Consider the following 27895-nt stretch of genomic DNA (forward strand, 5'->3'; position numbering starts at 1 on the left):
AAGGAACACCCAAAACCCAGAAAACACAATAATCTTAATACAACCCAGTACATTAATGAGCAAAAACCATATGACTAAAAGGCAACCAAAGTCATACATATCAGTCCTTCAAAAAGTCCAACTCAAAATAAAATAAAATAAATATTCAGAAAACAGAAAAAGTCTGAGGGCATCTAGTGGACAATGGCAAGCAAGGAACCAAAAGACAGACCCATAAGAGTATCCAGAGTCAATGACACAGGGAGAAGAAGAGGCCTCAAACCTATCGTCCTACAACTAAGATCTCAGCAAAACTTTCTGGATGTGTGAAAAAAGAGAGCTGAAGACAGAAAAAAAAATCAAAAACTGAAAAAACACTTAGAGAGCACAACACCGAGGCAGCCATCCCTGCCACCAACTTGGTTGATTATAAAAGTTCTTTGGGTATGGAGCCACTGATGCTATTATTAGCATACCTAGCAACAGAAGTAAATCTCTCAAAATTGCTCAGATTTTCCACTCCATCCAGCCCCACAGTTAAACATATGGATATGTTTTTGCATATCCATAGTGCCAATATAAATCCCCATCCATGCACTGTAAAACTGAGTAAGTTCAAAATACTCAAAACATTTCTTGTAACTGATTATCTAAGAATATTTCAGTAGCTGTAATCATTTTATTATGTAAATGTTAAGTGCAAAAAATACTTTCAGTTAGCTTAATTTGTTTCCTTTTTTAAAAAAATCTTTAATCTATCTAAACTTAAATCTAATACTTAAATTGATTCATTGATAAAGTTCAATTCTACCGACTCATCCTTAACTCCTGCCTGGAGCCTGGAGCAAGTCTATTGAAAAGATTAAATTGTGATAAACTCAAACACTGATGGAAACTTACTCAATAGAATTACAACTAATCAACTAAATGAAAAAAGATGTCATATTTTCAGTTAGTAATACTCATAAATATGAATACAATGGGACTGTTACAATACAAGTTTTCTTTATTAAATTATAAAGCAACATTCCTTTTCAAAGGCGTTGATCATCAATCATTATCAGAGCTACTGTCTAAGCTACAGTTTTTTTCACAGGAGCAACCAAGTAGGGCTACAACTGACGATTCTTTTCATTATCAGTTTTTTCAGATCAGTTTTCAGTTGTGAGATTTGCTACTTATCTTGTCTGTCCATCTTGTTTTTTAAATATCTTGGGGGTTTGGATTGCTGGTCAGACAAACAAGTTTGTGATAGCCATTTTTCTGACACTTTATAGACCAAACAATTAATTAATTAATCAGGGAAAAAATGGCAATCAATACTAAAAACAAATGTTAGTTGCAGCCTAATGAGTAGTTCCATTAGAATAAGAAATTAAAATTAAAATGTAGTGGCCTGATTTATTTTAACAACCAGATAAGAAACCATTTCCCTCCGTTTGTTAAACAAGAACTCAACATCTGTACATACCTACAATATCTACACTTTAAGTTCAACTTTAAGATTACAGCTGATCATAATTGGATACCAGCCACAACATCCAAGGAATTAAAACAGTTTGTGCATTTTCATAATACAGAAACACGTGGTCAACATCACCTAGTTAAATGAGCAGGTGCAGCAGGTGTGTTTTTATGATGAGTCACTTCTTCTGACATATGTGAGTGTGAACAGAGGTGGTAGATTTCTGTCACCTGTCAGAGGCTCTGAGTGGAAAACAGCTCCATCTTCTGGCAGCAGATCATGTCTAAATGATGGGATGGATTCAACACATTGTTTTTTAACTCATTGAAAAAATAAGTTAACTGTTTATTTGGTGGCTCTTTATTCAAAAATGAAAGTGTCTGTATTTTTTATCACTTTATTATGTTTGTTATAAATATAGTACATCAACATATTGCAGTTTTTTGCAGTCAGAGGGAGGGTCAAATGAAAGTATTAATGCTGTGGAGGGTCTTGCTTTTTCATAAAATGAAATATATTTTGTTTCATTTCAATATAAGAATGTTTCTGCATTTTCTGCAGTGGTGCCTTCAAGGGAGGTAACATGTGTTTCTCCCTGAACACTTCCATCCACCATGTTATACTAACTACAGAGAAAAGCAGACACAAAATATCATACTACTACATACTTTAAAATATCAGTATATTTGGAAGAAAACTAGTTTCAAGGTACGAGGCCGAACATTGTGCTGCTGAACAGACACAACAGAGTCTGGAAGAAGAATCAACCACCAGAGCGACATTACAGTCGTGGCTAGCTGCTCAAGTTTCTCACTGATTCCTAACACCAACACAAACAAACAAACAACACACTTTTAAAAACACAATTAAGCTTCCATCCAGTCAAAGTGTTTTGTCCCATATAATAACTTATGACTAGATATTAATATGACTGACTGTTAATATTATTCAGGGATTATCCCAGCTTCTTTTTGTTTTAAATAAATCAGTTTTCACAGGACAAGATAGAGATAGAGTGTGTTTGCATTTCTACTCAGTTTGGTTCAGCCACAATATATTTATTATGATCTGTGTTGTGTCAAAACAATCATCTGGATTACTGTGCATATAACAAGAGGAATGGTAAATAATACAACTTACTGTCACACCTAATTTGAGTTAGTACTGCATACCCCAAAGTATGTTTAAAGTTTAAAGTAAGAACAAATGCAATAAAACGTGTCACTGTACCTGACGTATATAACTGCTGCGGGTAGTGTTTAAAGTAACACAGCCATATATATAATTTTTTCAGTCCTCGTTAGTGTAGTGGACAGTATCTCCGCTTATCGCCCACAGAAAGGTGCTGAATTTATATAGCGCTTTGCTAGTCTACCAATGGCTCAAAGCGCTTTACCCACAAACACAGAGTTGGGGCATCAGGAGCAATTTGGGGTCAGGGTTCAGCATCTTGCTCAAGGACACTTCGACATGCAGACTGGAGGAGCTGGGGATCGAACCACCAACCTTCTGATAAGTGGACGACCCCCTCTACCTCCTGAGCCACAGTCGCCCATCAAGATGCTCACTTGATGAGAGCTCTTCAAAAAGAAACGGTTCAAGTCCCACCTTAGCCAAAGAAACGTCCCATATTTATTTGAAAATATTTTGCTACATTATAATTGAATTATAAGTGTTCATGAGGATGTGTATTTGTTTGTTTATTTCTATTTACAGCCTGGCTAGATTCACAGACTTGTTAGCTTTCCTGTGCTGGTTGTAATAATGTGAATGTCAATTATATTCAGAGGAGTTCCACTGGGCAACATCCTGATCGTACCCTGGGACAGAGGCTGCAGGCTGGTGTGGGGTATGTGAGGGGACAGAGGCCTCAAGTTGCGCGACAGGAGGGGCTGGACATGGCAGAGCTGTAACACCACAAACGCAATACAACACGAAACAAACACTAAATATACAATGAAAAAAAAGACAACTCCATTGATTAATTAATTTGTGTTTTAAAGTTTTTGTCAGACTGCATGTTGTTCACTGATAAAAGATTTTACAAATCCTAATTCCTCATTATTAACTAAAGCTCCAAGGTGACTGAGCTGTCAACAATAATGGCTGCAGGATGTCAACAAGATGCTTTTATCTCACATCTCTTATAGTTTCATGCATGTCCTGCATTTGGTTGTGGTCTCACAATTGAAGTGAGACCAAAGTGGTTTCCATAGTGCACCAAAGTGGTTTCCATAGTACAGTGGTTATCACACCTAACACATTTCTTTGTCCATGTTCTGAGTAATAATAAGACAGTACAATTCCAAATTTGTAGTGAACAACACTGATTAAAACAGTAGAATAAAACATGGTCACGGAGGCTAACAAATTTACTCAAACATTTAGGCTAATCATAACTTTTATCTGTTTTTCACTTATCTGCATATATTTGACCTATTTATTGATTTCTGCACGTGAACGAGGCAGGTTCACGCCCTCGCCGTATTACTCTGTTGGACAGGAGGAGGAGGAGCACGCATGGTGTTGTTGATTGTTGCTTTTGTCTGTCCCGGTGAATAATCAGCAGCTGGCAGAAAAGTCAACTCTCCCCGTCGGGGAATCGAACCCCGGTCTTCCGCGTGACAGGCGGAGATACTGTCCACTATACTAACGAGGATTGGTACACAGAGAGGAATGGCACGTCAACAGGCCGGATAACGTGCCTCAATCTTCTAGTGTTCCTTTAAATACCAACCAAGGTGATTGTTGGCATGTACGTCTTGAATTTGGGACACTGACACGTTTTATTGCATATGTTCTGAACTCCAACCCTACTGGAAAATCCAACCTGCGTAAGTTGGATAACCAACTGGTAACCAGCTTAACCAGTTTGAGCTAGTTTTTTGACAGCTGCTAGGCCAGCTACTGGCTCCCATTCTTACCAATTACCAGCTTAGATTCTTACCTGTTACTATCTCAGATTCTCACCAGTTACCAGCTCATATTACCAGTTACCAGCTCTTGTTACCAGGCTCAGCTAATATTCTTACCAGTTAGCAGCTCCTATGGTTACCAACTGCCTGTTCCTATTGGTGAGATCAGCACCTGCTAAAATTCACCAGCTTGTAGGAACTAGTTTCTGGTTTGCAGTTGTTTACAAAGGAAGTGTAATGCCGAGCTTCTCAAATATCTTTAAAAATGTATTTAAAATACATTCTCTAACATACTAATTTGCAGCAAGATGCATGTTTTATCTACAATATACCACCTAATGCTATTTAGAAAAAAACACAAACTGTTGAAAATTCTTTGAAAATCTTTATTTTCTGTTTCAATTATTTCACTATCAAACATCTTAAGTAGAACAAGTGAAATTAATATAATGTTTGGTTCTGTTGTGGTTCTGTAGGTTTATGTACAAAATCATTTTTCAGGATTTTTAAGGACATATTCAGTAACATATACATCTTAGTTGTTGCTCACAGAGGGTCATCTTAGAATGATTCAAACTGGACAAATTGGCTAAAAAGTTCTAAACTGTGAAGCATTTCTCTCAAACCAACGTTGTCAAGATGTTTTTGTGTTGTAGGCCAACAGAATTTTTGTATGTAGAAAAATGAACATGCTAACAACAGGCTAACAATTCACAAATATGTTGATAACGCACTGGTGCCGTGTCAATCAAAACATTGTTTTGCATTTTTTTGACCTGTTTGGCCTTCCATAAACATGACACTGTTTACTGGCATCAGTAGCTAAAAATGTACATGAGCTGAGGAAAATATTTGAATATGTAACCTCCTCTGAACTTTCCAGAATCTCACTAATATATACAGGGCATTTTATCAGTTTTTGAGTTGTCCATGTGTTTTCCTTGACTGGAAAACTAGTCCATAAATTTCCAGGATTTCCAGGTTTTACAGTACACATAGGAACCCTGATGTAGGTTCAGTTAGGTGGACTTATTTTTGTTGTTGTTGATGTTCATAATTTTTTCCGTTAGGTATCTACCTGCCTTTTCAGTGTCTTTTTTTAAATTCCTATCCTGGCAGGTTTCTGGCCTGTAGCTATTCCTGAAAACAACCTAGAGAGAGAGAGAGAGAGAGAGAGCGAGAGAGAGAGAGAGAGAGCATAAATGATATTTATTAGATAAATGAATAAGGTGCAGGTTTAAATGACCTTTAATTTTTGGTTTTAAATGAGGCAGATACTGAGACCTATCTGCACCCCTGTGAGAGGCACCTCTCAGCAGGAGGCCTTCCACTTTCACCAAGCCTAGTGGGCGACAGGCAACCAGGTGTCTAGGGAACTTTTCCAGGTCCAGGTCATGACTGGAGTGATGCGTTGGAACTTCCAGAGGCTTGTGGATCTGACGCAGCCTGGTGCTGCAGTATGCCAGCTGTGTTTGACCCTCTGTTAATCACGTAACTGAACATGTCCTCTGTAAAAGCAACAGGGAAGGCAAAATATCCAACTCTAAATCAGAAATTAGCCAAGTATGCAAGCATACAAAGGATTTGTCTTGGTGTTTCATCACAGGTTTCAAACAGGCACATGGGGGAGAGATTTGGACTTAAGGAGAGGAGAAGAACACCAGTTCAGATTTAATATTTATTTCTTTATAATATTTGTGTTCATTTTTTATTACTCAGCAGCTCACTGCAGACCTGGGCTACAAAGAACCTACATTCAATTTAGTAAAGCAATTTAAATATATTTCACAGCAGGACAACCTGCATTACAGGTTTGCTTTCATGGTTTTCTATCATACTCTGTGAAGTAAGCTAAAGTGTATCGGGGGAGAGGAGTGTCAGTGCGGATCTGCCATGGTGGGGAGCTTTAGCTTTAAGATTCAACCTGTTTCCATCTCCAGCAAGAACAAAATACTTGAGTTTAGTTCAGATCTTTTTCAGCTAACAGCATAACTTAAGTGTTCAGGTTAACCTCACAACCACAGAAAAAGATGCAAAAAAGAAAAGAAAAAAGAAAAAGAAAAAGGAGAGCTAAGGGGCCTGTTGTCTCACAATCCATCCATGGAAATTATTATAAACATGCTCACCTGCTGTTCATGCTTGCATATGACTACCAGTGCAGTGGGGTTGAGTGCAAGGAGGATGTGAATTACTAGCCAGGCACATCACTCCTCTGCAAAGGTTACAGTGTCACTTTTGCCAGACTAGATGCTGTTCAGTGATAAAAGATTTAAAAAACAACAACTAATTACTCATGGCCAACTAAACCTCACAGGTGACTGAGCCGTCAACAATAAGGGCTTTAGGATGTGAAGAACATGCCTTTATATCGCTTATAATTCCGTGTATTTCCTGCGTTTGGATTTGGTCACACAATTGGACACACCTCTTGATTTCAGTTTACATCAGAGATTTTTTTGTTTCGACGTGAATATCTTTGGCTTTACAGCAGTTTCCGTAGTGTAGTGGTTATCACGTTCGCCTAACACGCGAAAGGTCCCCGGTTCGAAACCGGGCGGAAACACTTATTTGTTTGTGTTCACGCTGAGCTTATTTGTTTGTGTTAAGATAATACAAAGTCAAATTTGTACATAACAGTTAACACATAACACTGATTACAACAGTAGAGTAAAACATGACAGTGACATGATCAGTACAACACATAGTTAAGCAAATTAACTCATATAAACAATCAGGCCAATTATCTCTGTATTTTATTTCGACATTTATTTATTTGTATTTGAGCTGGTTAATGATTTCTTTATGTGAATTATGCAGGTTCATATCCTCGCTGCATTGCTCTGTTGGACAGGATGAGCACGCATAATGTTGTTGATTGTTGCTTTAGTCTGTCTCGGTGAATAATCAGCAGCTGGTAGAAAAAAAGCAACCCTCCCCGTCGGGGAATCGAACCCCGGTCTTCCGCGTGACAGGCGGAGATACTGTCCACTATACTAACGAGGATTGGTACACAGAGAAGAATGGCACGTCAACGGGCCGGTGGCGCAGTCCTCATGTCTACAGTGATATTTAGGCGTTTCATTCATCTAGTTTTCCTTTAAGTACCAACCAAAGCGACATACACCTTCACCGACCTTACAGAGCTTTTTTCCCGTTTGTTACCAACTTCAGGTGTGATAGTAAATTGTATTTTTTACCATTCCTATTGTTATTGGTTTGACATAATAAAAATAAAACTGAACCAAACTAGTCTTCTCATTCTGACTACAACTTCTCATATGGTCACTATGCTCTGATATATGACACCTAATCAACACTAAATCACAGTGATTGAATCCTCTGTAAATCCCTCATCTGATTTCTAAGAGTCACGAATAATATGTGCTGAATCCGTCCCATCCCTGTTCCTGGCTCCAAATCCCACAAGACTGTCAGCCTCCGAGGCCGCTGGTGCTGCAGGCTGCCTGGAGAGTAGGTTTCCTAAAGTCTTCAATGTCCTTCCAATCTGGATTACTATAGTGCATATAAGAAGAGGAATGGTGAATAATACAATTTACTGTCAAACCTAAAGTTAGTGATAAATGGGAAAAAGCTCTAGAAGGTCACATCCACGGTGTGTTGGAGTTCAGAACATATGCAATAAAATGTGTCAGTGTCCTGAATTCAAGACGTATATGCCAACAACCACCTTGGTTAGTATTTAATGAAACACTAGAAGATTGAGGCACCTGGTTCTTCACATTGATGTGCCATTCCTCTCTGTGTGCCAATCCTCGTTAGTATAGTGGACAGTATCTCCGCCTGTCACGCGGAAGACCGGGGTTCGATTCCCCGACGGGGAGGAAAAACTTTTTCGGATTCCATGCTGAAAAGATGGGAAAATTGACACAATACTGAACTGCTGAATGTACAGTTTGTTCGTTATTGTTTTTTTTAAATGGTGAGAGGGGAGGGGACAAATGACAGACAATAGACTCGGTTCTGCCCTAACTACTAACTACTTGGCAACTACTACTACAGGACTTACTCTTCCCAGTCATGGCCTCTGTAGTGCTCATCATTACGGATATAATACGCTTGCTGGCCACAGTGTTGACTGAGTGGCGCTGTTGTTTTTGGGAGTTTTTTTTTTGGGGGGGGGGGGGGGGGGGGGGGGGGGGTGTTGACTTTCTGGAGAGAAGAGGCTTTAGGGCAGTAATGAGGCCACTTTTATTATAAATAATAATACATACCAAGCCATTTGAGACATGGCGCGGTTTTTATTGACGGTTTTTCTGAACATGGAGCGCTCACGATTGTTCAGGTGTGATGTGTGATCAATCGGAGCGATGTTTACGCATCTGCATGGATACAGGCTTGGGTCCATCAGTCAACACGTTTTCTGATCGTATACCGTAAAATAAAATTGTATGTAGAACTATGGCACAACGTTTCCGTAGTGTAGTGGTTATCACGTTCGCCTCACACGCGAAAGGTCCCCGGTTCGAAACCGGGCGGAAACATAATTTGTTTTCTCACATAGCAGTAGTGTTAAAGGAACTCTAGATGGCATTGTTTCTACACGGACCGACAGCAAAGCACCTTTCATGTGTGCATCAAGCACACCTTCCGAGAACCCATCATTTCTCCCATCATGGAGCTTTGGTGAGCAGGGAAACACCGTCTCATTACAGCTTCTGTCCCGTCTGATCCTCATACAGCCCCTTTCAGTCATAGTGACGTCATTAATATAAAGAGCCAATGGACACTGCGCCGTGTTCTGCACTCTCAACGTTGAGAAGCATTTTTCACCACAGGGCCCGTCAACAAGCCTACAGATGAACAAAATCCACAGAACACAGGAAAAGGAAATACTGTAAATCTTTATTTTATGCTGCGACATTTGTACAGATAAGCTCCTTCCAGCCACTGTCACACATTTGATCCATCCTCACTGACAGCCTGCTGGACCTGTTAACTTCTCATTCATTGTTGTCATAAATCAAAGTACATCCAACTTATTGCTTTCCACTGACAGACTGCCAACCTAAGGAGAGAAGTTTACCACCGTAAAATTAAAGGGGGGGAAAAAATCATAATGTGTCCTGGTGGCATCTCAAGTATGAAACTGTTTTCTCTCTGATGAGGAAATGAGTGGCAGAACATTTTACATTTGTTTTAATATACTTTGAAGCACTGTCCAGAAACATGGCAGATCTAGAAACATGGTGTAAACATAACTACAGTGGTCAAAATTAGGTAGTTAACTTAAAAAAAAGAAAAAGCAACATTAAATATCTACTGAGAAACATTACTATAATTACTATTGTCACTTCTTTTACCCAAAATAACATGATTTAAAGATCCAGTGTGCAGTATTTAGTGTCATCTAGCGGAATGTACTTGGCAGAAATGGTATATAATATTCATAAATATGTTTTAATCACCTGAAAATAAGAATTGTTATATTTTCGTTAGCTTAGAATGAGCCCTTTATATCTACACAGGGAGCAGGTTCTCTTCCATGGAGCCTGTCATGTGCTACGGTAGCCCAAAATGGACAAACCAAACACTGGCTCTAGAAAGGGCCTTTTGTGGCCACCGTAGGTTTTCCTAAATGCTTGGAAGAGGAGGGTGAGGGGATTCAGTTGGTTGCAATCAGCAACCTCACCGCTAGATGCCACTAAATCTTATACACTGCACCTTTAAAAAAAAAAAAAAAAAAATCTGATATTTACATGGTATTCAGTCAGCACAGCATAAAAAAATGCTACCTAGTCTAGTTAATGAATTGCTACTTATGTACTCATCTACAGCTGCACAGGCATAAAAATACTGTTTTTGGGTTTGCAAATGCACTGGTTATAAATACTAACACAGTTAACAGCTCCGCATGTTGTCACAGTATAAACTTCATCAAAAGAGTCACTGTCATATGACCTGGCAAATTAAAGCTTAAATAGATGGAAACCAAATTCATGTGGCAGTGGTGGGAAAAATAAATTGATAATAAGAGAAATGTGCTCCTGAAACTAGCAGGACAAAATAAAGATGGTTTCGTCAGCGCCACAGAAATGCAGGAAACAATTGAGGCAAAAATACAAGCAGTAGGGAAATCCACTCTAATAGCATGACACATCTGTGATGTGGATGGGTGCCACTTGTTCATAACGGATACTAACATTATTGTGATGAAAAACAACTCATTTTGCTTTCTTCAGCAGTGACAGCACACTCATAATTACACACACTGCCTCCCAGAGGGCACAGAGGAGGAAGAACTGGACAGTGAGTGAACCTGAGGTAGCAAAGCCTAATCAAATACACTTTGGAATTGATAATGTAAGAAAAATATGCCTTACCACATTAGTGCATTTTTCTTTAAACCTCCAAAATCATTTTACACTCTCAAGTCAAAAACTAGATCTCTATATAAAATTATACACAACATACTGTAATTATTAAGACAAAACTTTTCTAATTTAACTTTCTGACAAAGTCCTAGGTCCTGAGAAAGAACATGAGTCCTAGTTCCACTGTACAAGTCATTTAAATTCCATCCTTCACAATATACACAAGCAGTATAATTATAGTAGGAAGGCGTACTTACAAAAATTATTTCATAACAACCAAGCTGATATTGTGACATTTTGAATATGGGAGCAAAGAGTAAAACTTAACAAAAGATTATGCAAGTGGTGAGTTTTTCTGGAAGTATAAAAACAAATGTGTATATACAAAAATATACATCCTAACAAGACATTCCTAGCAGAGGCTTTTTTCTGTTTTCTCCATTTTGTAAACTTTTGAAGTTTATATTTTTTAAGTATTTCATATTAAAAGGCAATTCTTCAAACAGTTCCTGATACCAATGAAAGTCCGTTTTTCTTCCATCGAAAAAAAAATTCATGAAATGTACCACAGCTCCTTCAGTCCTCAATCGAGATTTTTTTAAATTCCTGGTTTAAAATAGTAAAATAAACAATTCATAAAAAGTCAAATCAGTCAGTCAATCCATTCATATTTGGGTTTGTTTGTGAGCCCTCACAGCCATATTATTGGGTCAAAAAAGGCCTCAGCTCGGGAGTGTCCAGCGTCGGTTCCTCAGTAGACGCGGGGAATGATCCGGTACCGAACAGTTCGGCAGTACTCGTCCCACGCCGAGCCGTACTTCCTTCTGCACTCGTTCATGTCGCGAGAGTCTCGGTGCACGAGCAGGATGATGAAGTAGATCATGTAGTACCACGGCAGGAGGTGGCTGAAGCCTGCAGGTGTGAGTGATAGAAGAGCAGAGAGAAAAAAAATCATCTCATTTGCTCTAATGTTCATTCCATTTTTATCCCATTACACAAAAGATTTAGTAGATTTAACTTGTTGTACAGTATATGTTTGTAACTGCAAATGTGGTTGTTGTGATTCTAAATTAAATTGTCCATTAGGGCTGTGCAATTAATCAAATTTTATTTTCGATTACAATTTTGGCTTCCAACGATTATGAAAACAAGATAATCGAGATAAACGATTGTTTATTATTGTCATCCAGTAATGATGCTCTCGTTTTGTCTTGTGTTGCAAATCTAGCACACGCCTTTCCTTTACAGCGGCGCGCTTTCGCTCCTCCCTTAACGCCTCCGACAGGTGTTGGGCGTCTCTGTCCACAGAACCAGCCGGCTAACCTGCCTTCACCAGGCTGACTGACAGCTGAAATTTACTGAACCAAAATAGTTTGCATGTCAGCTCCATGAGAAGAAATCAATAGTGTTTGTACTTATTGATTCATTGGTTTTATTTCCTCGCCCACTGTAGCGAGTGAATCTGCCTGTAGTGAAACCGGGGCGAACTGGTGTTTCCTCCACAGGCTCTACTTCACTCAGCTGCCCGTCAGACCCTAGCTAGCAGAGCGTTAGCCGCAGCATGACCGGAGGGAAGCACAGCCAATTAGCCTCCGCTAGCTTCCCAGCTAATGTTAGCCCCAGCTCTCCATTTGGATCCAACCGGACCACCGATCCCTGGTTTTTTATTCAGGTTAAAGTGGGAAGAAGCAGCAGGTCTGACGGGCAGCTGAGTGAAGACGAGCCTGCGGAGGAAACACCTGGACCGTCAGGATGTAATAGTCTGTGGAGGTGCCGTGGTGTTCGGCTGCACAGATAGGAAACACCTCGGCTGACAGGATGTACCACTCTGTTTCTTCTTATTTTTAGTTTATAACAGCAGTTGACAACCAGCATATTAGGCGCATTATTGCCACCCTCTGCTTCAGACTGTGGACCAGAGATTAAATCCTACACATTAATCCTGTCTGTCTAATAAACTCAAAGAAAACTGCTGCTCCACCCAGTTGGCAGGTTCATTAAAGTTTTAATGCTGAGCTGCTGAACTCCAGTCTTCATAAGTTCTTCCCTCATATTTTATCTTTCTTGATCATTAGTACAATCTATGATTGCATGTGTAACAGTCTCTTCAGCCAGCTGGAAAAATAATATGTGCATATATTGGCAGTCAGCAAAGATGAGAGTCAAAAAGTAATCGTGTTAAATAATCATGATCTCAAAATTGACCAACATAATCATGATTATGATTTTTTCCATAATCGAGCAGCCCTACTGTCCATGTTACTCATGAAAAACAATGTAACCTCTCAAATGTCAATATATCCAGAGGAGAGAAGCTGATGTGAAGGGCATGATTGTTACCATCTACTGACAACATATGATAACAGGTTGTTCCTTTTCACACCATGTCTGCATGTGCACGCCTGTAGCCATGAAAAACACTAGAAGTACTTTGGGCGTACTTAGCTGTACTCTTCGTCCTGCGCCTTGATTTATGAAATAGGCACCCTTCATGTTTGATTACTTGAGGTGCAAATGTTAAGCCAACTCACCACAGGGTAGTGACCAGGCCAGAGCCATGATGAGGTCTCCCAGGTAGTTAGGATGGCGGACTACACCCCACCAGCCAGACACCAGCAGACTCTTCCCTGTAGCTGTGGGGATGGTCTTCAGATCTGAAGAGAACAGAAAAACAGATAACCAATGAGAGACAAAGAAATCTGATCTTTAAATATCATTTTAGCATCAAACGTGGAAAAATTCAGTGTGGAAAAAAAGAGGATTGTGTGAATAAACAATATCTATAATTGAATTACTTAAAGACAAACATGAGATATTAATGCGATGTAACGCATCTGGAGTTACACACAACATTAAACAACTAAATATTGTTCTTTATCAACATGTATTTGGTTTCCACCACTGTTGACATCTCACAGACATACTCTAACACTAGCCAGCAACCAAGTAGAAAGCTTTTATAATTTTTCCCTAATAGAGCAATAAATAAATCTGCTCGGAAAATCATAACCATGACATAAGCTGCTCTAGGCCTGGAGGAGAACTTACGGGACAGTTTGGGGTCTGATGGGTTTCTCCTGAAGGCGTTTTTCTCAGAGTTGGATTTCCTGAAGATGTAGAAGCCGATGACTGAAAGACAGAAACCAAAGGAAACGTTTTACTACTCCAACATTTGAAATAAAATCACCACCAACATGTTGAAGGAATAAACGTCATCATTTGAAATAATCCGATCCGTGAGGATCTCTGCTCCTTCTTACGTTTGAGTGAGACGATGACTGAGAGTGCCAGCGGGCTCAGCGGGTTTGGGTGGTTGACAAGGTAATAGGCCTGCAGGGTGTAAGTAAAAGGAACCCACACCAGATCACCGAATGCCAGCATGAAGCCGAAACCATCGTGCATCAAGTCAATGGTGGTCAGGATGGCCTCCTGAGAGAAGAAGGAAAGAACGACATGTGCAGTCATCACTCGTTAGTCAGTTAAACCCATTTTTAAAAGATGGTTTAAGATGTATTTAATTGTTTTTCTTTGTCAATGTGTTTCATTAAATCCCCTTTGAGTGACATTTGTGAGAAAAAGTCCAGGTTGTAACACGTGTAATTGTTCATTATTGTCTTCTGAGCGTACCTCGTTCCACAGGCCGTCCACCACATAGAGCAGCTGGAAGAGGTTCACCAGGATCATCGCGTGGGATGGAGCATCCAGCTGCTGCTGCTTCATCTCTGCCAGCGCCATCGCAAAGTTGATCAAACACTGAATGACACACAACAAATCCAGGATCATTATGAAAACTTGCTCGGTTGTTTAAATACAGAATGTTTTATATCCATTTATGGAAATATCAGCCAACTTTCATTCACAGCTTCAGAGAAACAAATCAGTGCAGCCCTGACAGCGCACCAAACCTCCACACGTCTAACATTAAACCTGCAGAGCAAATTACATTGATTCCACATACGGCCACCAGAGAGCGCAATGTGTATATAAAATAAGCACACTTGAAACAGATCAAGTGAGGCCTGCAGTTAGTTGTGTTATACAGTTAAGACCCAGAGGTCATTTTCAGTTACAGGTATTGTACAGAAAGAGAAGTAAATGAAGTCTGCCCCAGTTGTCCAATGAAGACTCACCCAGCCAATCAGTCCAGGGCGCATCTCACAGAAGAACTTCAAATCAAAGTCTTTGATGCGGGGGTTGAGCTCATGTCCTTTGAAAAAGTCATAAATCACATTACCTGGAGAAACAGAAGGAGTGAAAGTAAATCACACAACTGTGCAAATTTAAAGCAGACAACAATCAAAAACAATAAAAGAACAAAAGAGGAACAACAGATTGCATGTGATCAGTGAGTCAATGACTGTGGACGTTCTCTCTTACCGGAGTTTCCCCCCAGTGCCAGCTGGTCTGGGGCAGCGTAGCGAGAGCGGACATACAGGTAGATGCTGAGCAGGACGGAGATGAGGAAGGTGGCCGCGGCTAGCTGCAGGAAGTTGCTGTGGATGTAGGTGAGGTCAACACCCTGATAGACCGCTGCTGCAACTGCTACAGCACTCACTGAGATGGCAAAGAAACCTGCAGGGACACAGACAGGTTTAAAGCCTCTGCAAATTTGGCTTGAAATAGTAAAAATGCATGTAAGATATCAAAGTTGAGCGTCTCATTAAGCATCCACAAAAATCTGAGCAAAAATAAACATTCATAACCATTAGAAAACCTAGTTAAAAAAAACAGCTCATTTTACTGTTTAGACCATTTCTCAAGACTGTGGCAGATCACGTTTTGATTGACATGTCTCTGGCTACTTGGAGTTACTGTTAGTTGGGCGGAGCTTGGTTTTGGCTTGTCTGTTTTCAACATGGCAGCTGGGTCACAAACTTTCTCATATAACAGCTAAACAGCCCACGAAAGTAAGTTTCTGATTTGAGGTGAGGAATAGGCAATGCAGTAACAGAATTTTGATTCACATTTGATCAGCACTGCCTAGTTTGACAGTTTGATCTGAGTTTCATGAGCCATGTGTTCAGGAGCCGCTGTCTCTGTGTTTCACAACACATCACATAATTGGATTGCGGATTTAAAATGAATGAAATTTAAACTACAAAGAAAGGAAGTTGAAAGATAAATGTTTAATGTGTCAAAACTAACAGCATTGTACCTTAATACCCCAAATAATCAGTTCAAGTAATAAATCTGCCAGCACTTCATGATCATTTGTCAGAATTGATGAATGGTAACGATAACATGATATCAATGCATCTGAGTTTACTTGACACAACAAAAAACACATTCATTCATTCAACTTTAGCTCAAGTGCAGTTACAGACACTAATTGATTGTAAAGAAGTAGGCGGAGGCTCACCATTGGTTCTGTACTTCAGCTTCCCCCCAGACCTCAGTGGCATTCCTTCACTCAGCTAAAGAGAGAAACAGGGAAAAAAGGAGATTAACAGCTGACCTAGAGCACATTTTCCTTAACTGTAGGAAAAGTCATGGTGGGAACAGGTCACTTACTCACAAGTAAACACATGCATGCTAAAACTTATGGACCCCACTGGATAATAATAATGCTGCCAGAGGGGGGCTCAGTCAGGAATAAACAAGACTAACATTCTGTTCATAAGTTTAAGTTCAATTCAGATGCCAACTAAGACTTTTATAGTAAAGACACACATTGGACTGAACTACCGGACAGAAAATTGTAGATGATCTATCACTTAAAGAGTAATCTTAGATAGTGTTAGATATCAAGAGGCAGAGATTATGAATCAGGAGGGAAAGAACAAAGGCTTCCTATTTCCTGTGGAGTATCTCATTAACTGTTACTCCTGACCTATAATCTAATTTCTGCTTCCTGCCAGAGCTAACAAACAGAAAAAGTCATGTGCCAGTTCATGTGTGTCTTTCCAATACTAGTGAATACAGAGAACTAGCCAGCGACCACCTTACTGTAAGTGTTTGTACTGGGTTCAGGAGAATACTGTAGTATTACACGCTACTATATAGAAGAGTAGGGGGAACATACTGCATTTGTGTACAACTTCACTGATTTTTTTAATTTCTATAACTCATGCATGCATCTTTGTGTGTGTAATTCACCTTTCCAACAGGCAGGATGTAGAGCAGGGCCTGGAATAAGATCCACACGATGACACAGCCAAGAGCCTGAGCATCCCAGAAAGCCTCGAGAGGAGGCAGAGGAGGGGGGAAGTTGGTCAGGCTTGGGTCATCCTGTTTGACTTGGAGTATCAGGAGAAGAACGCAGACGGGCAGGAAGAGCAGCCAGAAGTACGCTCCTGGAGGCAGGGGAAGACACAGCAGGGTTAACGATGTCATCAGTTTATTACAACATGTCTGCATGTCTAGATAAAAACCACATTGATATAGACAAACAAACACACAGGTTCATTCACTGACTGGTTTTGCACTGACAACATACAGGGGAGTCACATAGCTGAGCCAGTGATGCACATGTTTGAAAAATCAGCATTAGCCGCGTTTCAACCACATAAACTTTCCCCAGGGAACCTTCTGAGGAACTCACTTCTACTTGCATTTCCACTGGAGGGACCAGGGTCTAAATTAACACCTTGACCACACGTATACTTTTCTAAACTGATATTTAAAAAAAAAAATAAAAAACTTCTGCCCAAATTATCATAGTTTTACAAAATATTTCCATACACACGAGAATGCACAAACAACTACAAACACTCAAACAAGCTTGCTGGGCCAGTAGGTGGCGACAAAGTCTACATCAATGATATGTCAAAAGCCAGAGTGGAACATTCTGAGCATGCGTATTGAGCTTATTTCCTTTGGCAGTAGTTGTTGTGTCAAGTGCATGCTCATTACACAAAGCAACAATGGGCACGTGCAAATTGAGGTGTGACATCATCGTTTCCTAAGTGCTCCGTCTTGCAGGGATGACCGTCACTGATTAGTCAAACACACACAATGCAGCTGCTCTAACTTATGTACTGGTTCATTCATAAAACAAGAAGGTATTCTAGTATCGATTTAGGACCAGTTTAGGATGAGGGGAGGATGTTTCTCTTCATTTGTTAACGTTAAAAGTAAAGTTAGATTTATTGTTGTCTGCTTCCTGACACGTTAAAAAATACCAAGAGAAAAAGAGAGAGAGCGTGAGCGAGCACGGGTCGAGCGAGCTAGAGATTGGATGAAGAGAGGGAGCGGTGGTAGGGAGAACACTCAGCACATGATTTACCGTGGAAACGCTCTTAGCTTCAGTTCCATTTTCCTCCTCTGCATTTCTCCTTTTCATTCATTCTTTACATCCAACTCACGCAGCAGTAAGTACAAAGAACAACAGGACAATCCTGTGTTGTTTTTTCCTCATGTGTGAATGCTACCTTTCAGGCTGCTGTAATTTTTTAATTCCTCATGGGTCTAATTTGCATGATCTGGTTCCTCAGATGCAGTGGAAATGCAAACAGGACTGCCCTACTGGGACTTTTAGTTCCAAATTTAGTTCCTGGGATTAGTTCCTGTGGTTCCAAAGTGTCTGAACTTTTAGTCAAAACAGGGCAATTGTGTCATAACTAGATATAACTGTTAATTGTTTAGACTTTGTCAGACAGGCAATTCCAGCTCATACTGTCAAACTTTTTGCGATTTGGTGAGCAGACCCTTTAATATGTCAATGGAAAATGTATACATTAATTAACTGAAGTGTGACTAACAATAGTTTTGTGCACTTTAACAGCACTGGACTTGTACAAGGGTGTAACTGGTCTGGCCAAAAATCGAACTGTATGGAGACTTTGCTTTAAAGATCCTTCTCAGACTACTAGCTGCATACTGCACATCCTGGAACCTACCTATCTTCCCTCCAAAGTCAAGAGGGGTGGAGAGAGCGGCAGCAGGAGCTGCAACCAGCTTGACCTTCTTCTCCTCCAGCTGTTCGGGTTTGGCCTCGACAGCTTTGGCATCTACGTCGTCCTTCCTACGGCGCAGATTGTAGCGGCCCTGGTTCTTGTCTGGCTCTGCCTCTGTCTTAGCCTCAGACATCTGAAGAAAGATTTACATTTTTTGAGGATTATTAAAGCACATAAGTCAACAAGGCAAACTCAAAATTTGTACACTAAACGGGGAGAAATTTTTAAAAATTCTGAAAAAAAAACAGCTTCATGTATGAATTGAGATTTTTCTTCAAGTGTTCTAAATTAGTTCTCCAATTCCAAAAACTAATTATTGCAAATGAATACGTATGTAATGTCCTCACTAAATACATATATTTGATTGAAGAGAAAAGAAGTGAAGTGAAGTCAAGTGTGACTGCTAACTACAATAATAATGAGGGGGGGGGAAATCAATTCAAACAGCCAGACCACCAACGCGGGTAAGCACTTTAACACATTTTTGATTGAAAAATCTTTGGGCAGTAAGGAGCTTGACTTGACTCACAATACACAGCTTTTATGGGTCATTAGTCATTTTCAGCTTTACTGAGGGCCTGTATTAACACTTTGCACTGATACATGATCCATTTACTGTGTTTACTCTACAACAATATAAAATATAAGCAGGACTTAAGATAGTTGTTCTTCATCAAAATCATTCTGACTAAAACATAAAAAAAAATAAAGCAGATAAAAGTCTATGAACGTTTTTTAAAATTTTGAAAAAGTGCATACAGTACATATACTATACATTGCAAAGATAAGAAATGTAAAAGGGGTTCTAATGAAAGAAAATCAATACATCAAATCACGAGTTCAAGATTCAAAGTCAAATCTAGTACCTTTATAAATTACAGCAACTGCTGATGTATTCTGATTACTGAAGCTTTTTGTCACTCATCTGTTTAACTTCACTCAGCCAACTTTTACTTTGTATTTCAATCTGCTTACAATGTAACTTTACCTTCATAAGCCCTTACTGTTCCCATAAACTACAACACTTTCACAAAGCTATAACTGTGCTCCTGTTTGTTCTACAGAAAGCTTCTTACAGAGGGTATACCTATCCAGGATTAATGATTAAGCCACATAACTATACAGACTAACAGCAGCTTTGGGTTTGTAATCCTACAGAGGAACCTGATTTAAACAAAACAACAAAGATGGGAAAGTACACAAAACTAAGAGAAACTGAATATAACTTATCTGTACTATTGAAGGGAGTTTTGTATCTTAACTCATACAAGAAGCAAAGATGTCTACCATTCTAGGAATGTATGTGTCTGCACATAGACCCTGCAAAGCTATCAGAAAACTTTAAAAGCCGGGAAAGTAAAGAGGGAGCACATGTTGGTACGCCATGTGACTGGCTAAATGAAGCATGATCTTGTGAAGGGAGCCTCTCTCTGCTGGAAAACACACACGGCCCCCAACGTGCATGCATCATGACATTCCATTAGCTCCAACTTACCTCAAAGCCCATTCACAACTAGAAAGAGAGTAGCGCCTGGAACATCAGTTGTTTTTTTTGTAATACCGTCTACCTGACAAAACTCATTTGAACTCAAGGGAGATGCAATAGTAGAAATGTTTGTGCATAAATGCTTTCTAATGCAACAGTACAGATGTGTTGAGATGTCTGACACACTTTAAATTTCAAATGTTATTACTTTTTATTGAGTGCATTTAATGACTTCGGTCTGTGTTGATGTTCATGTGTGTATGAGTAGCTTTTTTAATTGCAAGATGGAACTCACCTCATTTACTATGTTAGCAGTGTTATTCTCCTCTTTTTGTTTCTCCTCTCTCTTTTCATGCTTATTGTTGCTATTGTTCTCAGCTGCCTTTGTCTGTTGCTGCTCATGAAACAATAGAGGGAGAATGATGGAGATGGAGAGAGACAAAAAGGGGAAAAAAGCAATGTGAGGAATAGACAGAGGGAATGTGACGGTGTTATGGTCAAAATCCAGAATGACAGAAAAACAAAAACAGACATTTCCCCACGATGGTGAGGTCCTGATAATTATTGGACATTTGAAGAACTGATTCTTTCCAGAAGAATGTGTGCCCTTTTTCAAAATAAATCAAAACGCACACCTTCAATTCAATATGTTGTACCTAAGCAAAACCTGAACCAGACCTTCACTTGTTACAGTGCCTTTTCTCTGTTTTTTTTTGTTATTTTTTACTTTTAATTACCAAAAAAGTCACAAGGACAGTCTTTGCTATCATCATAATCATAAGTACATACATACATACAACTGACTTGGTGCTGGTGCCCTGAACTTATTGCACTGCACCGACTGCTGAATCCATTTAGTGCACAGGATCTTATATTTATCTTACGCGCAGAGTGCCACATTGTGATAACTACAATCCTGTAATGGAATATGTTGTTTGGAAAAAGACCAATATAACATTCAAGTGTGTGTGTGTGTATGTGTGGAGGGGGGTGGGCACCCTGGTTGATTTCATCAGCACTGACAAATTCTACTAGTCTGTGGTGAATGCAGGGTTTCCATACATTCATTTATTTATTTGTGGCGGCTCGCCACAACATCATCATTGCCCACCACATATTGATTTTCTATTGAGCTGGGCGCCCCGCCCTCATTCTCTCTGAATAGCATGATGTAACACACTCCGGTACAGTAGGTGGCGGTATGCACCTTTAACGGTGGTTTGTAACCTGCCAATAAAAATATATATATATGGTTGTTGGCTATGACCTTTTCCTGTAGAGAAGACGGCTGGTTGAATCAATCCAGAGATCATGCATGGTTAGTATCATGAACACCTCTGCACAAATTTGTCCAAAACTGATACATTCAAGTTAACTCTGATGTTAGTCTATTTTCTTAACACAATCTCAGAAACCCAACCCTTCAAATAAGTTATTAGCAAGCAAGCAGGGTTTGAGCGGACAAGAGTTGGAAAAAAAGAAAAGAAAAAAAAAGGACAACACAATGTGCTTTACATAAAATGCCAATACAATTGCAACATAACTCATTCTCTTATTTATTTGTCTCAAAATACTTGGCAAATAAAATATTTGCAGTGGTGCACCTTATTTGCAGTATTATTTAATAATTATATTTATGAATGATAGTGACACTCCATCTGCATAAAACAGTCAGTCAAGAGGTGAACAGTATCTCCATTATGAAATTTACTGCCAGTTCTTGTTATTACTTATCTGACCTGCATAAATATACTTTTTCTTATGATATCTTTCCGTCTGTCTTACTGTACATCAGCTGACAAGAGAATGAAAAGTTGGAGTGCTCCGGTAGCTGAATGGTTACTACGCACGCCACGTCCCTGGTTCGATTCCAGCCAGGGACCCTTGTTGCATGTCATACCCATCTCTCTCCCCCCTTGTTTCCTGTCTGCCTCTTCGCTGCCTACTTTCCAATAAAAGGCAAAATGCCCAAAAAATAATCTCAAAAAAAGAGAGAGAATGCGAAGTCAGCTGGGCCACTCACCAGGGGACTGAGCCTGACTTCGAGCGCATCCTTCAGCTTTATATCCCTGCGGGAGGACGGTGCACTGTCTGTTGTAGTTGCAGCAGCGACAGCCGCCGCTGTGCGGGAGGAGGATCGCCGTGAGGTCCTTGCTGGGGAGCGTGACCGGCTGCGACGGCGGCCTGGTGATCGAGAACGAGAGCGGGAGCGGGAGCGTGAACGGGCCTGGAAACCAGCAGCACTCTGAGGGAAAACAGCAATTCAGGCAAAAGAGGAGATCGCAGTCATTAGTAACAATTGGTTCTCAAAAAATATATATGTATAAAAAATTAGACCATCTATCATGAGTATAATATAGTAAGCACACATAATGCAGAAACTGTACACAGCAAGGTACTTTGCAATGCTTAAGTAACACAATGGCATTCAAAGTGTGTGTATTATTTCACCCTTACTATCCACTTGTTTAAGGTTTAGTTCCATTTTAACTTTTCTGTAAACAATCTGTTAACTGATCAATAACTCCCATTGGTTGGAGCCTGTATTCTACAGATCCACTGGAGACTTACACCAAAATACTGCCAAAGAAATTATGACATAAAACTGTGTGGAGACCAAGATAAGATTCAGTTTGGAAGTCTCACTGTGACTCTGTTCCTACCTTGATGTCCTGCTCCTTGAGCTCCAGTTCAGTACCATCCTTGTAGATGACTGTGTAGAGCTGACTTTTGGTATCAAAGCGTAGCACCTTGACCTCATAATACAGGCTGCTGCCGGGCCAGCGGCCCATCACCTTGTCCCCTTTCTGGTACTTCACAGTAGGCATCCTAATTGACCTGAAAAATGGGTGACAACAAGAGATGAAGTGTGAGAGCAGGAAAAACGCTACAGAGAAGGAAGAAAGAGAAAGTGAAAGAGGGAGGACAGGAGGTGGAGGCGGGCGAAGACAACAGATTAGACAGATTGGAGACATGAGAGAGCAGAACAGGTAGGACAGGAAACAGAGTAAAGAACAACTACGGAATAAACAGCTTTCTGAACTAGAGTTTACTGGACCGTAAAATACTCTTCCCACTTTCATCCAAACTGTAGGCTGGGTTTTTCCTTTTTTTTTTTTTTTAAGAATTACGATTTTTTAAGAAAATTAAGTAAAGAAGACACATACATTGGGCATCACATGTACTTGGATTTACAAAGAGAATTGTCACTCCAGTGCAAATCTACTTTGCTATTGGTAAGTACAGTGAAGAAGGATAATTTGATACAATGACAGCCATTGTGATCATATGCTGTCCTTTCTGTCTCTATACAGTACTGATGCACAGCATGAGCTCAAACTTCAACAGTCTGCTTGAGTGACAACAATAGTGGCATCTCAAAATCTCAAAGGGCTCATTGTCACTCACAGTGTTTTGGTGGTTCGTTGACTGCTACTTGACATACAACTTTCTGTCTGTCCGATGTGTTTACATACCGTTTAACTACAGCTGGACAGTACTCAGTGTTTACCATGTGATATCTTTCCAAAGAATCATGCAATACTGAAATTTTGACACCAGTTATAAACAGTAGTCTAATTAAAATGAATCACAAACTGAAACAATCTTACAAAATGTGTTTTCACAGATTTATAAAAAGCAAGCATGTACAGAAGACCCCACTCTGTTGAGCGCTATGAAGCAGACGAGAAAAATCTCCCACTAACTCCTACGACATGACTAGAGATTAGTGGGCTGTTCTGGCCACTCCCCCAGGCATTTACTCTTCAAAATAATTTACTAGAAATATGTTTTACCCCAGGACAACATGATACACTGCTACATCATCACAGCCAAAATCCCCTGGGGGGAATCCCTAAACAGCACACACACAAAAAGTCTGAACTGAATCTGTGCTTCCGATTTAATTTGCTTTGTTGATGTGTGAAACTAACTTGGCAGATGAGTGGCCCAGCGAGATAGGGTCATCCTTCCCCTTAAAAACCCAGGAAAATAGCTTTGGATTCATGTAGAAATTTAATTAGACTATTAAAAATTGCATTTGAATCATTAAAAGTATCAACCACCATCTGTGACTGTTTATCTTTGTAAATGGGTGTTCATGCTCCTGATCAAATTGTATACATTTTTAGGGTATGGATGGACCTACATTAGCAAATGCTACTTTAGAAAGGCGAAATCCTACTGCAGTGTGCACCACTGGGCACAATGAGGTAGGCCAGGCAAGGTCAGCATTATGGAACATTAGTGACCAGGGAGGCTCAGTGTCTAGAAAACCACCACACTACTGCAGAACTGCTGACAGGTCTGTCCCTGCTAGGTTTACCCAAAGCCATCTGTCTGAAAGAGTTGTGCCATTCAAGTCGCAGCCAACCAGGCAAGGAATTTAACACCAGCCACTGTACAAATAATCAAGTTTGCCAAATCTAGCAGAGACATTGAGGACAACCATAAAATTTAACTGGGATCATAAAATGGTGATAAGGTGGGCTGGTCAGTTTTATTAGTGAACACCCACTCAGTTCTGAGTTCCTGCTGCAGAAAGCAAAACCTTACAGTGTCCTGAAAAACTTATCAATAGAGTAATTGTCAGCTAAAAAAAAAATAATACAATGATATGAAGCCAAGCCCATATACAGGCATACTTGTGTTAAACACAGCTCATACTAAAATTAATATTTATGGATAAATAAAAGAATACTCCGAATCACTTCTCAATCACAACTTGCTACCACAAGCATAAGAATACAAAGAAAGAATTGCAATGTAAGTGATTTTTGATTAGCAACACTTTAACAAGAACATTAAATTACTGAAACTGGAAGGAAGGAAACGATTTAGAACATATTCTGAACAGGTTTTAGTTTCAGCACAGCAAGTTGGCTCCAGCACTCAACTGGTGACAATTTCAGCCACATACCCTAATGACAGCCTCCTGTCAGCAGTCTTGCTAATTAAATTTCCAGTGGTTACAGTGCCATGCTTCAGTAAATGGCAGGTAGCATACTGAAACTGCTTTGAGGTTAGGATAAGTGATTCAGGTTGTGCGTTTTGCCATAAATAGTCCGTCTAATGAGAAGTTAAGCATCACATAAATATCAAAGAGCCCCTTCAGGCTAAACTTGACAATCATAGAAGACTAAATGGGTACTAAACCACTCTGCTGTACAATCAAATCCGATGTGTAACTCCTCAATCTCTTGTAAGCTTTTATAAACACAAAATAACTCCAGTGATTTACAGCAAACTCCAACAGTCCATTGAGAAGTTGGCTCAGTAGGATTACTACAAATAGAGGCAGGGAGAGTCAAACATATGTACTCAACTGCTAATCCTCTGGTAACTGATCTAATCTTGTAAAAACACAAAAATCCACAACATCTGAGGGAAACCCATCTCAATGTGACACACCCAAAGTTAGTCCCTGCGCTGGTCTCCTGGCTTGCCTGCAGAGTTCCATATGGGATGTGGAAGCCAGGGCTAAATCGTGACTGATGAGAGTTTCCCATCAGATCTGAGGCTGGGCTGATGAAAGGATACGAGCTGTGACGTGGGTGGAGTTTTAAACAGAAGTCAGGCTGACATCCCCCCATTGTGCTGAAAACTGCTGTTTAGCTCCACCTGGTATGTAGCCCCTTTGAAATGTAACGCGTGAATCAGATTGTAAACTCCCACCAAGGAGGCGATAACCAGATGTGTTGAGATAGCGTGTTTATGCACTTCATTTTCATATGGGTAGGATACATCTGCAAGGTTGCCTTTAGTCCACAAAATAAATATGGAAAATAACTGACTACAACACAAACTTCAATCCATATAATGCGCCATCAAATGTCAAGTTACTTTACTATTAACTCGCAACTTCCACGAAAGCGATAATATAACGTTACTGTAACTTATAGTTAATGTACGTTGTAGCCATACGATTGTGTAATGTAAATATATATCTATATCACAATCTACAACTGTGAACTACAACTATACGTTAGTATAGTTAATATACGGTGAATTAACGTTACGCTTTCAAACGAGCCAAATCAAAAGACTTTTCCAACCCGGGACAACCTATTTGGGCTTCACTTTTATAACGATGTGATTCAGCGTAGATTAATTATTAATAGCTTGGAGCATTTTTATTCATTGACGTTATATCGTTTAGTTTACCTTCCTGTTTTTGACTATTTTGAATCTAAATTTAGACTCTTTAAGTTAGTTGACACATCCGTCACTGTCACTGCTTGACACACGAATACGAAGTTGGTTGTCTTCTTCAATAACGTCGACACCGTAACGTTATCCTCTTTGTGCCATAACGTTAAACTCAGATGAAATGTGCAGTCCCTGTTTCTTTAACGGGATGCTCCTAATGTTAGCTTTGTTAGCTTCAACATCGCCCAGATGCAGCCTGAAGCGACAGAGAGGAAAGGAGGGAAAACGTCATGCATTCAAATACTGATGGCGAAGAAACCAAAACACATCCGCCAAACAGTCAAACCGGGAGTGCAAATGAATAAATTTGACAAAACTAATTTCAGCGTCTGTATCCCACCAAAACGTGTTTAAATATACGGTGCGAAGGCAACCGACAAGCCGACTGGGCTCAATGTTAGCGATACAATCATATAAAGTCTGTCATTGAGTGACGGCAGGCACCGTCTAATTTCTGAACACTATATAGTTGCGTATCTAGATGTTGGCGTATAGCACGTCCGCAATGTTATAGTTAAACGTTAAAGAGCTACTGGAGGGCACTATCAAACACTTCTAATGGTTATACGAGCTACTCAGGGGAAAAGTTGCCAGCATAAGTATAATCCAACAGTTCCTTCAGCATTTTACTTCGACCAGCGGGAAGAAGTTAAGATTCCAGGAAGTAGTCAGAGCCTACAGTCTCCTTCAGTTAACGTCGGCTTAGCCCCAATTTCCCAACAAAGAGAAACGTAATGCGATTTGCTGTCTTGCACCATAAACATAAGCGTCGGACGAATGCACTTACCTTAATATTCCGCGAATAATTCCAGCGAGTAAAACTGATAAGATATTCCTTAATAAACGGAGGAATTAATACATTAAGCTTAATATTTTTAAAAACAGACTTCGCTAACGTTTGACGTAGCGCTCGTTCTCCCTCCCTCTCTGGACAAAACCCACCAGTAACTAGGAAGGCGCGAAGGCTGCTGATTGGCTAGCTCAGCGTTCATTTCAAACAGTTCTACGATCTCATTGGTCGTTGGTGGATTTTAACTGAGTTGGGATTGGCTGTGAGGGAGTCACGACTACTTTGTTTACTGGTGTCAAATTACTGACAGACAAAATGGTAGGTAAGAGGAACAGACACCACATTAAAAAAAAAAAATTAAAAAAAAACACTATTTATACATGAATTACAAGTTATGCTTCATAATTTACACTTTCCATCATAACACAGGGGCTATGATAGAAAATAATTCATATTTAAATGGACATTATTGTGTAATAAGAAAATAGTCAAATATAAAACAACCTCAGTATGTATTTAAAATACTAACATTACATTTGATATTTTGTAGCATTATTATCAATATATCATCTTTTTACTTTTTTAAATTTTATTTAATAGTGTAGCCTATTATAAATAATTTCTTACATATTAATTTAAAGTATTTATACAACATAGGCTGCACAACACCTAGTGAAATTTAATGGAAATAAACAGAATTAGCCCAATGAAGTCTGTTTACATCCCTTTTTACATTTTATGCTCAAGGCAAAAGTGTTCTTTTTCAGTGTGTTAATATAAATTGACAAAAAGAAGGGAGGAAATTGATATGTTTCTGAAGTGA

General features: G+C 39.6%; 1 protein-coding gene and 5 non-coding genes across 6 annotated transcripts; 3 read left to right on the top strand and 3 right to left on the bottom strand.

The window, feature by feature from the left end:
- Window positions 1-4031: 4031 nt before the first annotated feature.
- trnad-guc lies at window positions 4032-4103 on the bottom strand. Its single transcript has one exon. It is a non-coding gene; the product is annotated as a tRNA-Asp (tRNA).
- Window positions 4104-6849: 2746 nt separating this feature from the next.
- Window positions 6850-6922, top strand: trnav-aac. Its single transcript has one exon. It is a non-coding gene; the product is annotated as a tRNA-Val (tRNA).
- Window positions 6923-7290: 368 nt separating this feature from the next.
- trnad-guc lies at window positions 7291-7362 on the bottom strand. Its single transcript has one exon. It is a non-coding gene; the product is annotated as a tRNA-Asp (tRNA).
- A 767-nt stretch (window positions 7363-8129) lies between these two features.
- Window positions 8130-8201, top strand: trnad-guc. The gene has a single exon. It is a non-coding gene; the product is annotated as a tRNA-Asp (tRNA).
- A 587-nt stretch (window positions 8202-8788) lies between these two features.
- On the top strand, window positions 8789-8861 carry trnav-cac. Its single transcript has one exon. It is a non-coding gene; the product is annotated as a tRNA-Val (tRNA).
- A 1173-nt stretch (window positions 8862-10034) lies between these two features.
- On the bottom strand, window positions 10035-27218 carry lbr (lamin B receptor). Its single transcript, XM_042391124.1, has 14 exons — window positions 27070-27218; window positions 22736-22910; window positions 22096-22317; window positions 20368-20466; window positions 18530-18719; window positions 16788-16984; window positions 16051-16105; window positions 15069-15263; window positions 14822-14925; window positions 14319-14444; window positions 13952-14120; window positions 13740-13820; window positions 13223-13345; window positions 10035-11603 (listed from the first exon to the last, which is right to left on the bottom strand). The coding sequence occupies exons 2-14, from the start codon at window positions 22898-22900 to the stop codon at window positions 11443-11445; spliced, it is 1887 nt and encodes a 628-aa protein (XP_042247058.1). The 5' UTR covers window positions 22901-22910; window positions 27070-27218; the 3' UTR covers window positions 10035-11442.
- Window positions 27219-27895: the final 677 nt, after the last annotated feature.

This window comes from Thunnus maccoyii, chromosome 17, assembly GCF_910596095.1.
Source record: "Thunnus maccoyii chromosome 17, fThuMac1.1, whole genome shotgun sequence".
Taxonomy (NCBI): Eukaryota; Metazoa; Chordata; class Actinopteri; order Scombriformes; family Scombridae; genus Thunnus; species Thunnus maccoyii.